We start from the raw sequence: 12,585 nt of genomic DNA, 5'->3' as shown, positions 1-12,585 counted from the left end.
AGAGTGAAATTTTCAGATTTCTTACAGCTTGTTTAAAAGATACACTTGTATACACTAAACTCATATTACCGTGGTTGTAAAAATTAAGCTTTATGGGTAAGATAGCTGCACTAAGATTATAATTTTAAGTTAGTATTTACAGCCTTAACTAATATTACAGATTTGTAACAGATGTTACGGTAAAAAGAAATTTACTTTTGTCCAAGTTTCCTTATATCTACCTAGAAAGAAAGCTGGGAAACTTTGAAACCACAAAGACTTCTGACGGATAAGAGAAAATGAAAACAGAACGTTATCCTGAAAGGTTCTGAGAAAGTATAAATATAAATATGAGCTGACAAGCACACCAATGCATTTCACATACATGCAGATACAAATTATGTGTATTTACTTCTAAAAGCACTATATAAAAAAGAAGAAAGACATTATTTTGATTTTCTAATTTTATAACTGAGATATCCACAATAAAGAGTTAATTAATCTTATTTTCCAATTAAGGTCATATTTTGCAAACAAATTTCTGAACAGGTAAACTATCATGCAGATTTAATTTCCTAATACATTTATTCACAGATCTATGCTGGCTAAGGTAAAAAAGTATTTTTCAGTGAAGAGCTGCTGATATGTGATCATCTCAAAATATTGCTCAATTAAATAAATTGCTCGATTGAAAAAACAAAATCAGCCCTCATTTAAAAAGTGAGTTCTGTAAAGGAATAATTCTGTAGGCCAAAACAGCATTTCCAGATATCTCTTCCTTTCATTCACTAAGATTAACTGGCTTCCAGTTACTACCGGCAACTTTTTGTAGCTGTGGGTGACCTGTTTTTCTGAAAAAAAGTGCCAGCTACAGTTTGGAAGTCATAATGAAATCCTGCCTAAGGTCAAGACAATAAGGGGTGAGAGGTTTTCCAAGTATTACTGATAAAAGTCCAAGCTACTCCAATACCCTCATGTAACACTGAGAAAAGTTCCTGCCTGGCAGTTCAAATGCAGAACAAGACCTTACAGGGCACACTATGGCAGGGAGACATTACCAATATGATCCTGTGACCCAAGAAGCTCAGTCCAAAAGAGAGACGGGCACACTATCAGTGCAACCCAATTAGGCACTGTGGTATGCCTTAACTGTTGCTAAGAATGAAGCAGATTAAGAAATCAAGGAAAAATGATTTCATCTGAAGTTGATAAAGATTTTGGCTGCCAGAGATGAAAACCTATCTATCTGAAATGCCCTTTTTTTGCCAATACAGTTTACTTTTAACTTCTAACATAATAAAGAGATTTTATTCTGACATAATAAAAAACTTCTAACATTGTAAAATGATGGTTTAAACACGACTAAATTCACACAAAGCAACATGAGAAAACCCATGGCTCAGTACCATGGCAGTCAGCATATGCATCAGCTTAGGTCTGTTTTGTGCTGTCTTGTCCCTTGCTGCCCCACAGAAGGAACCAGAAGCACTTGGAGAACTCTCTCATACCAAGAGCAACGCTTATTTCCTCAGTGGCTTTTCCAAAATGCATGTACCTAATAACTACCACACTTAAGTGAAGAACATGTTTCTTAGATGTACCATGTTCTTGTCCCTATGGAAGAAAAATGTTCACATGATGCACTGAGACTCAAGACATTTCTGGGGCTGCCAGGTATCTCAGCCATATAATTTTCTATCCCAACAAACACTTTGCTCTAATGCAAACATATCCTGAATCATATTCTAGCATGTAGTGGCTATCAACTTTAAAGCCTCTTAGCAGGCGTCAAACATAATTCAGCTGGAAAAGGCAGTCTGCATATGTTGAAAACCAATTGCTTTAGCTCCAGCTGCTATATCAGCTTGGTTAAATACAGTCCAAGATGTTGTACTTAAGCACAAATAGGAAAAAAAATTCCAATCCTATGGAATCCGTGGTCTGAGTATATCTGTAATTGGAACACATTTTAGATGAAGATTAATGAATAGAATGAGTAAAGATTGTCTACCTCCAGATTTGCATCGTAGCTTTATCACTATCACCTCAGCTTCTTCTTACCCTTGTTTTCCTCTCATTTACACTAGAGAGTATGGAAGAGAGAAAAACATGTGGCTGTTGTTCAAAGGTACGTCTACATTCACTAGAAGCCAACATGCAAGTGTTCATTAGCCTGCTAAAAGACTAAATGGAATACATAGGTGATCACTAATGTTGTTTCTCCTTAGGATGCACTGATTCATATATCCCAGCCCATCATTTTCAAAAATCTCTTAACTAGGTCTTTGTGTAAGCACATTTGGAAAGAGAGCGAGCTTAAAAATCATAGTAGACTTGGGACTGGGGAGAATTACAGACACAGAACAGTTATATAAACCTGCATTACAGACAATATTGAAAATACTGAAATTTAAATGATCCAAACGTTTCTTCATATTTTCATATCTTCTTTTTATCTTCATGATAACTAGAAATGGAATAAAAGGCTTTCCCCTCTTCTGACACTGCAAATTAAATGCTATTTTTTGTTTCAAAGAAATAGCTTTTTCCTGACCATGCCCAAGTAAAACAGAGCACATAAGTGAGAAAAAGTCTCCAGTTATCATAACACAGGTATATTCATAAAGATAAAGGCTGGCTAGTTGGATATATACTTCACAACTCTTCAGTGTCATGAAAGGTTTCATTACTGTCCATGAATTACAAAGCACTCATCAGTTCTCAGATTGATCTTAAAAAAGGAAGGAAAAATAAGTGAGTTACAGAAAGGATGAAGCAGCCCCGCAGCCAAAATAACTGCAGAACACAGCCTTCTTCTGGCACAGCCATACAGAAATTGAACTGAAAATTTTACAGCAGAACACATACGGGGAGTTGTGGAGGGCATGGTTTCTGTGAGTGACATTTAATGATAGCTAAACCTGGGCTTTTCCTCAAAATATCTGTGTGAGCGATTCAGGAGCAGGGCTTTAGCACAACTCTCTTTCTCCCAAATTCATTACAAATTGAGAAACAAAGATGCTAGTTTCCAGTTTTATTAAATCATTTTTTATGTTTGGGAACTGTAGTTCTCTAACATATATAAAAAAGCACTTAAATTATACTGAAATTATCAGAATTTAAAAAAATATTTGGGATAGTGAGCCTATTTAGGATTAAACAAATTTATATTCTTAGAATCAGAATTTCAGGAGAATACAAGATTATTAAAATGTTTAAAAGTTACTTCCAAAATTTCACCCAGAATTTGGAAATAAAAGTATTTGTTATTTAAATGAAAGACTAAGAAAAGGACAGTTGATTTATCAGCCCGTAATATCTCTGTTTAATGCATTTCTGCTTAAAAATATCTCAGCTCCCACATCATAGAGCTTTGAAAAAAGCTTTGGGACTGACAATTTTGTGGCATCAGCGTGTCAGCTCCTGAGAACTGTTACATTCTCCCAGGCTAAAAAAAGACAAATCTCTCATAAGGTATATAAAAAACCAAAGCGTGTAGCAGTGCATTAGTTAAAAAAAAAGAAAAAAAAAAAGAAAAGATACAGCATTTCTTGGGGTCAACTAAAATACAAGCCTTTGCTATGCAGCATGAATACACAGAAAGGCAGACAAGTGCTAAAGTTATTAAGTGTGGTTTGGTTGGGGCATTTGTCTGTGACTACAGTGTGATGCAGTAGGAAGGGAAAAAAAAAAGTTTGTTGCTATGTTTTAAAATAAAAAATAAATTTAAAAAATAAGTTCTCCAAAGCAGTAACACTAAATGATAATGCCATTAAAATAGTTTTGTTTCCTATAAACCAAGCTCATAAGGTTTTATTGCAAACATGAAATAATCTATTTCACTAATAAATCTTTTATATTTGTAATAAAACAATGTACAACCCGTATCTGCCAGCAATCCCGGTCCTTCTGTGTTTGCTGCCACATTACTTTGCTTGCCCTATTTTGGCAGATGCATGAAGCAAAATCAGATTCTGACAGTTTGACCTCTCTCACTTCTTATGTTCTCTAGGGGATAATAAAATCCAAGATACAATCCCACAGCAGTTAATGAAGCTTAACCTCACACCCTCTTAATTACCAATGCATTACACCAACTATAGGCATCATACTCCTCTCTAAGCTATTTTACAATGCTAAAGAAGTACTACTGTGCTATTATTTAGCAACATAATCCAAGCTGTATGTGAAATCCCTCTTATACAAAATCCTTTGATCCTTATGAGTTTCAATAACTGTATAATTAATACTACTTAAGAATTTAAAACATTATCTATTTACGTATCAATGAACACGTTGTTTATTGATAAAATAGTTATTGCAACTATTTTGCAATGCAATATCATCACAGGTATGATTTATGAAACGTGACATAAAAAAACATTAAATGGAGTACGATTCACTGTTGATCTCTAATTGCAACAATATTTAAATAGTTTAAACTCACATGAATTTAAGGCTCTTTTTCATTATGTTAATTTTTAGTATTTAAAGGATACCAGATGGTAAGTCAGGAAGGGTAAATATTTTCTTTTCAATAATGTATTATATAAATGTCAGTTTAAAGGGCCCTGCTCCCAAAAGGGGGGAGGATTCTATTTTGATTGTAAACACTTGTGAAGACAAGGTCCATTGTTAAAGAACACAAATGGCTGGACACAGAATTTTTCTCCTTTCAGTGGCCCTTGTACCACAATTTATTTCCATCTCCAGGTAAGGCTGTTCTACGGAAATTTTTCTTTGACATTCAAAAGGACAAAATGGTTGTCAAGCCAGGATAAATGAGAATTGTGTGGAGAGAAAAGGGAAGTAATATTCCTGTTTTATGAAATAAAAAAGGTTAACTGAAAGTACTCTAAGGGGTGTTTTTTTAATCCATGAGAATAAATTCTGTGCTTCACATACACAGAAGTAAACCCTACAGACAAGTCATAGAACTCTTTGCTATAACTTCCATACACTCTGGCTCCATTTCACAACACTGAAATCCAGGAATGCATAGGAGAAGATTAGATGACAGGCTTTTTTATTTCATCTTTTTCTGAATCAGTTCATGATGCTTAAGTAATTAAAAGATAAATACAATGAAAAAGAGAATGACATACTAAAAAAAGTAATGTGAAGAAACTAAATATAAATGAGAGTGCCCTTGTCTAAAATTCTGTAAACTACGCTGCAGTACATAATGCACTGGCCAAAACAGATTTAATAATATTATTCATTAACAACCTTAGAGATGAGCACCCTAAGCAATAGTTCACTGACTGAACAAATCAATTCTACAAATTTACCAACTAGAGTTGTGAAAAAGTGATTTGAGAACACTGAAGCTTCAACATTAGTTATTTTAAAGCTACTCTTTTCAAGTTACATTTAACAGGCTAAGTAAGATCTGTGTTTAAAAACAACCATGACTTCATAACTAGGATCATAAGAGAAAATATCCTAATAAACGGCCAGGGATTGATAAGACAGGAAACCTGAAATTTAGGCCAAACATTTATTTCCTCTGGTTCTGGAAAATCTTTTTATTAGATTGGTCTGAACTTTTGACAAAGCCTAAGCTTTAAACTTTAGAGAGTTCCCAGCGTGGGTACTGCTTAAAAGGATTTCATTCTTTTTAAACAGAAGCGATTATTTTTTTCCAGCATTCTTTCACACTGATACAACTTCTCTGTCAAGCTTCTAAAACAGTTTTACAACACAGAAAAATTATATTACAATATACTTAAAATACTTGCATTTTAATACAGAAAAATGTAAAATAGGTATTCCATTTACTCAACATGCAAGTAAGAAAAGTCAACAGGTGACTAAGAGCTCTATAAAAAAGAAATGGTTTTCAAAGGAACTTCCAAACTCTGAGACAGCTGCCATGGTTAGCTTCAGCCCTAGCTTTTGTGCCATGAGGCTATCTTTAATTCAGAAAGAGAGATGAAAGATGGTAGGGAAGTTCTCTAGTGCTGTAACTGTAATTGGATTTACGTGTATTCCGTAATAACATTTAACGGCATGCAGCAGCTGAATCACTGTAACAAGCTCATGTATTTTGAAAATACGATTGGGAAAAAAGGGTAATAGGAATGTAGGCCTGCTTGCACATATATTTTTATCTTTCAATAATTTAATTTCTTCTTTTTTTATGCAGCATCTAGAAATATGAAAAAAATAGCTCTTGCATTCATATACAGCTTTCACACCACCAGATAATGAAGAGACAGGAAGGAGTTAGAATAGTGCTTTTTGAAAATGGAAGCTTGGAAAGCCCCGCTCACAAGCCTGATAATTTCTGCCAGGTCTGCATTCTTCTTTTTGACAAAGCAATGTTTGAGAGCCATATCCATGAAGGGAAAATGTAAGTGTCGTTGTTGAATTTCCTTTGCTGGAGTAAAGAAGTCCATGTAGACAGCAATGCTTTCTTCCAAGAGGTTGTTTGCATACACAGTAATACAACACTGAAGCTCTGCAAGTCGTTTACTGTCGTTCTTTTAAATAACCTGGAAATAACAAAAGCACATTTTGCTAGATTCTTTCTGCATTCATATTTTCGGTGGGAAAAGAGTAAGTGTGCACTTTGGGTTCCTCAGGTCCACTCAATATAACCAGCTTGTTGGAGGTGAAATTTTTTCAATCTTTTCCAAATGAAGTACTTAAGCAAAATGCCATATTTAAAACATACTTTCACTTTAATTCTAGAGATCTTTTCAGCTTGGCAGAATAATTTTTTTTAAAAAAAAAACTTGTTCCTGAAGGTTTTTTAATCTTGTGTCTATTGTTTTTTAATAAACCATTATACTTCTCTACTTGCACCTCCCAGCTTCCTCACTACGTCACACTGCATTTTTCCCTGTCACTGTAGCTCCCTAGACCACTAATGCGGCTTCTCCTGACTGACCTGACTTCAGGATATGTCCAGCAAAGTGAAGGTGTGTATCTGATACATGGGCACACTAAGGGCTTTACTACTCAAGAGAGTCTTCTGTGCAGTTCTCCAGAAAGTAAACTGCTTGCACATTGTTCATTTTCAAACTTGGAAGTACAAGGACACCAGATGTACAAGGTAAATACCACGTCATGCCTTAGTATGGTAAGCCTCAAAGGACTTGATTGGGAGTAGAATTCTGGGGAATGCATATCCCTCTAAGAAGGCTATCCTCTATAGCAGAGGTAGGAAAAGCATCCCCACCATTAGCAGCAGGCTCATAGACTATATCTAAGTAATTCTTTTTCTTGAAAGATGTGCTCTTTATTCTCTTTTCTTGTAAAAGAACCTCCAAAAGGCAATCTCAACAGTCCAGAAGTATCCTGTCATAAAATTCCAGTCTGAATACAGAAAGTCCATAAAAACGCAGAAATCGCACAAAGTGTTCTTCAACTTTCCCACAGGAGGTGAAGAGATGCAGCTCTAGAAAGCAGTTCTGGACCTCCCACTTTTCCATCTCATGCTTTCAGGTTTCCCATGCAATTGTCATTGAGGTAACATTGGTCAGGATCCCACAGAAAAATTGTTGGGCTACAGGGGATGCTGTTTTTTTTCCCAGCACGTATATTGACCAGTAAGTCTTCCCTTTGAGACAAATTTTGCACAGACTCTGTGGTAAAAGCAACTTAACAGAGAGCACTTTATTGTCAACATGAGCTCATAACTGGAAAATATAACCCTTATTTTTTTTCTTCACTAAAACTTCTGAGAATCAGTTCCTTACCAATGTCTAGATAAAATAATTACTCAGGAAAAAACGCAAGTAAATTCTTATACAGGCAGTTTAGGCAGTTCTAGAATTTTAGTGCCAGATCTGCAGTAGGAAAAGTGAAAAATATAGAAACGTAGCCATGACAGATACAGATTTATTTATTTATTTATTTATTTATTTATTTTTAAGACTGGAATAATAACTTGGCACTAGCAAGTAGCACAGGCACAAAGAACCAAGCTGTTATATAGTCACTGTATTTTTATGGCTTCCAGAAGTCAGTTTGGTACCCAGCCTAACTTGAAGTGGATGTAAGCCTGTTCTAATTTTGGCTACAGTGATGGTCAAGATTCTATGCCTCTGATTGCTGCTTCTAACAAAATGCATAACAGTGTTTAACTTAGTATTTACTCTTTAATAAATATAACCATGTACTCAAAATTGTATGTTCCATTCTCAAACACATACACTATATGCAACTTCCAAATAGCTGGCATTAACTTTAGAGTGCTGAATTATAAAAAAAAATATAGCCACTAAAAACAGTGACGTTAAGAAAACAGATACAAGGGAAAAAACTCATCTATTTTATTAGTTTTTCTTTGTTTTTAAGCTTGAGCACACAACAGTCTTCCATAATCTGTAGTCTAAACTTAATAAGGAATGGTACTGAAAATGGAATGTTAAGATACAATGTTTCCTTCAGTCATTTTATGATTAAATTAGTTTTCAATGTAGCAATGCAATAAGATTTATTTTATGATCACAGAAGTATACCATACTATTTCTTACACTGTACGCTATTCCCAGTTGTTATACCCTTATAGTAAAAAGTTGCCTTTTGTTAAAGAATAGACTGAACAGAAATGCTCTTGAATGTTTAAAATACTTTCTAAAAACCAGCATGTATATAGTACTGTAGGTTTTACCAGAGGTGTATAATTTTTCAGCAATACGTCTTAATGCTAATTTCCTGAAGGAGCTTTGACTACAAAAGGCATGAATATGTTTTCAAAGGATGATGGATAAATTGGTGGGTGGTAATATAATATATCTTAGGCAGCTGATCAGGGCTTTTTATCCTCTGCTTGTCTTTTAGTTATACACAATTTCAAGATAATTATGGTCTATAAGAATGTCTTTTCCCCTTCCTACTACCAGCAATATTTGTCTTGGTTATAGGTTCAAGAAACTTCCAATCACATCATAAAATTAGAATAGGACAATTATGGCATCTCAGCACAGAACTGAACGTATAAACAGACTGACCATACAATATGGCCATAGGGCAGTTAAGGAAATGCCTTTATGTAAAATACCAGTTAATTAGAACATTAGCTATAGAATATATAGAGTCCATATCTGAATTTTGTAAAAAAAAAAAAAAGTTGATCCCTAAAATGTATAATTCAGGTTGATATGTAGCAAATCTATGTTGCCTTTCCAGTAAAGAATACAGTCCAGATACAGAAAATAAATTAATTACTAATGTCATTAAATAAAATGCAATGGTATTCAACAGTCAAGATATGTTATATTAAAATCCTGACCTGGTGGAGACATCCAAATTCCAAACAGTACATTTTTATGTCAGGAGAGGACTTCTTGAGGCACCTGAAGGTCCTCTCTTTTAAAAGTCAAGCAGGACAGTTACAGGGAAAACCCCTCTACCTCTGTGATTTGGAGACCTTGGCCAATGCCAGTCTTAGATCAACTTTTTCCAGGTGAGGCAATAATGTTTTTAGGTAACACATACTGGCATTTCAAGAGGTGCCTAAGCTTTCCAAGTGTGAAAGTACGTAATTTTCTAGATTGAAGTCTAGCATATCACAGGGTTACTTCACTGAAGCAATTTCAAGACAGCAATACAAATCGGAGAAATCAACTCTACTGTGCCTTGTCTGTTAAGCAAAGGGAGTGCTGAATACTCAAGGTAAGAGTAGAAAAGCATAGGCAAGAGTACTATTGGTTATAAAAAGATAAAAATGGAGGAAAAAGAGAAGAAAAAATTATGTTTTCCTCAACTTTCCTGTAGTGATATTGTCCATCCATTTATAGTCTCTCAGAGTAACACCACTATGGAGTCACAACAGTGGACTGCAGTATTATTACCTAGTGTCTGCTCCTGAAAAGCAAGAAGGAAAACTTACTCCAAATCAGGCAAGACACTTCAATAGGTCACACTGAACTAACCGACCACAGACTCAAAGTGGTACACAAAGGATAGATGTATGTAATGATGTCTGTTGATTAACTCGTGAAAACAAAGAACAAGACCTAAGAAAAATATTATGTGAAATGAAAGAAGAGTAAGACATATGCTAGCTACTCCATTTTATGAGAAAAATCATACAATAATGTCACTGACTTGATAATCAGTTACCTAAACCCAAATATTATTTTAAAATATAGCATGAATTACACAATTCATACTTCACAAACAAATTGTAACCTATTTGTTTAGACTATATTCTAAACCACACAAGCAAATGATCAAAATTTCCCCCCTAAATGAACCCTCTTCAGGTTCAAGAGTATAAAAATTTATTAGATTTTTCATAACCACAATCACATCATTTCATTAAGAATATACTTTTTCTTTAATACTGAAGATAATATTGAATAGATAAGGCATTGAATCTACCATCATTAGGTAGGAAAAAATAAAAGTAATCATTCTTTTCCAGAAATAGTCTCTGAATACTCTTAAGGAAATAGCCAGACTTCACTTGATGCAGAAGTAATCAGTAAATTATATGTTACTTTTGATATTAGAAAAAAGCTGCCTTAGAAAGACATCAAATATTTAATGAAATTTTGTAAGATTATCCTCACACTTCAGCATTTTTTTGCAGTGTTGATCAGGCTTTTCCCCTTATATAACTTCCTTATAATGCAAACTATCAGTTTTGATGAGGAACTCACTGAAGTCTGAAAGGAACCTTTCTATATGACCTGATCCAAAGCTGACCATGTTTCCTAGTAGAAAAAAGATAGTCAGAATCAAAAGTATGTGTAAAGATGTGAAATGATATTTTTCTTTTCTACAGGAAATGACAATAAGAATCTACACAAACTATACACTGTTTCTACCACAATATATTGGAAGCAGCTTAACTACTCTTCCTGATAGGCAGCTGGAAACTGTAAACAGTTTGGTTTACTAAAACCATTCAACTAAGCCAGTTGGTCTGTCTGGTTTACATCCATAATCAAAATAAAGTACAAATAGGCTCCTAGCCTGATTTGGCCTTGGGAGGATCTTACTTTGTAGTCCATAGAGGGAAGTTAGTGAGCTAAATTTAATTCCCAAATCTGGCTAGTGTAAATACTCCTGCACTTCTTATGAATCTTATGATTCACATTCTTATGAATCACCAAGATTAATTAATTTCTTACTACACAATACACACACTTTAAAATGTTTAAATTCATCAAGAGATTACAGTCTTACTTGTCAAAAGCGGTGAGTCTTTACCTTTAAGATGCTGTCAGGATGCTCTTTAGCGGAAGCAACAAACAACTCATGTCCACAGACAACTCCCTCTGCGAGAAAATACTTGAACAACAAATTGGAGTAAAGACCGTATTTATCTTCTTCTGCGAAAACAAGAATGGTTGGATTTTTTTTCCTTTTTTGTTAGAAAAATTACCCACCTGTATTTCCACAGCACTATAAAAGTCCTCTTTAGGTCTACCTCCTAAAGTATATAATGTACAACAGGGATAATAGGTAAAATACGATTCCAAAGCTTTGAAAATAATGCTTGATAATACTGTATTCAGAATTTTTCAAGCTAGATAAATAGTTCCCAATCATGTATTTGATTCTAAGATATGGATGGGATACAGCAATAGTGCTATTTCCTAGCAAGGTTTCCCATCAGTACCAACTAAGATTACTGAAATCACAGTTTAATGGAAAGGGGTTTTGTTTATTTGGGAGAACTGTGTCAATATTTACATTCTTAAAGCTTAAAATAGTAATCAAATTTCTTAAAATATCTATTCATTTATGCTTCTCAAAATTTAATCATACTTGGCATGCTAAAGCTATGTAAAGAAAGGCATCATTTCTTACAGAGACATTCTTACATTGCATTTCTTTCAGGGCTGTGACAACTAGAAAAATAGGCAAAGCAAATGGATATATTGAAAAAAACCAGAATTTGCAATGCTGGTTTTGAAAGCTATCCAGAGCAAAATCACAAACACATTCAACGGACACATGAACTTACAGTTTAAGAAGTGAGACCGTACTTGTTAACAGACATTGTAAATACTAGCCTACCAAAAGAAAAATACAAATTCTCGCTGACTTCAGAAAGGCTAATATTTCCTCCAGCTTCTTTGTTAAATATCAGAAATCATCAGAATTAGAAAGTCTTAATGGGCTTCATACAAATAAAACTTACCATAACTATGGGGGAAGTAAATGGGTAAATAACAATTGAAATTTAAACTAACTCTGATTTTCTCTATTTTCAGGAAATGTAAACAATAGCAAAGTTAATTCTAGCAGAAAAAAAAATCCTAACAATATATCTACCCAATTAATTATCCAGTAAAATTTTAGATCATGCCCTTTGGAACAACATACTTTTGACACAAGGTTTCACTTTTTCATCTGTTAATCTGACTGCTGGAAGCTAACACACAGAGACGTTGTGGCTGAAAAATACAGAGATAGATTTTCTTTATAGAGAACCAACAACTCTTAATCCATTCTTTGTGCAACTTGGAAACCATTTCCTCCCTATTATGAATCACGTATGAAAATATTAAAAGAAAAACCACAAAACCAGTAACAAAGGCTGAAAACAAGAAAGTTGTCATTCATCTCTAACTTGTACAAAATACCAAAGAAGAAAACAAAAAGAATATAATTTTGACAGGTACATGAGTAGTATGT

At 34.2% G+C, this 12,585-nt stretch overlaps 1 protein-coding gene across 1 annotated transcript in view; it reads right to left on the bottom strand.

The window, feature by feature from the left end:
• Positions 1–12,585, bottom strand: part of ELP4 (elongator acetyltransferase complex subunit 4) — a gene marked incomplete at its 3' end in the record, with an annotated part of 67,149 nt that overhangs the window by 38,760 nt on the left and 15,804 nt on the right. The window contains exon 3 of the mRNA XM_010182437.1: positions 11,152–11,273. Coding sequence (XP_010180739.1) covers positions 11,152–11,273 — 122 coding nt within the window. The remainder of the gene's footprint in view (positions 1–11,151; positions 11,274–12,585) is intronic.

Source organism: Mesitornis unicolor, unplaced genomic scaffold, assembly GCF_000695765.1.
Source record: "Mesitornis unicolor isolate BGI_N332 unplaced genomic scaffold, ASM69576v1 scaffold20444, whole genome shotgun sequence".
Lineage (NCBI taxonomy): Eukaryota > Metazoa > Chordata > Aves > Mesitornithiformes > Mesitornithidae > Mesitornis > Mesitornis unicolor.
The sequence above is the reverse complement of the archived record's forward strand: the minus strand, read 5'-3'. Positions and strand labels throughout refer to the sequence as shown.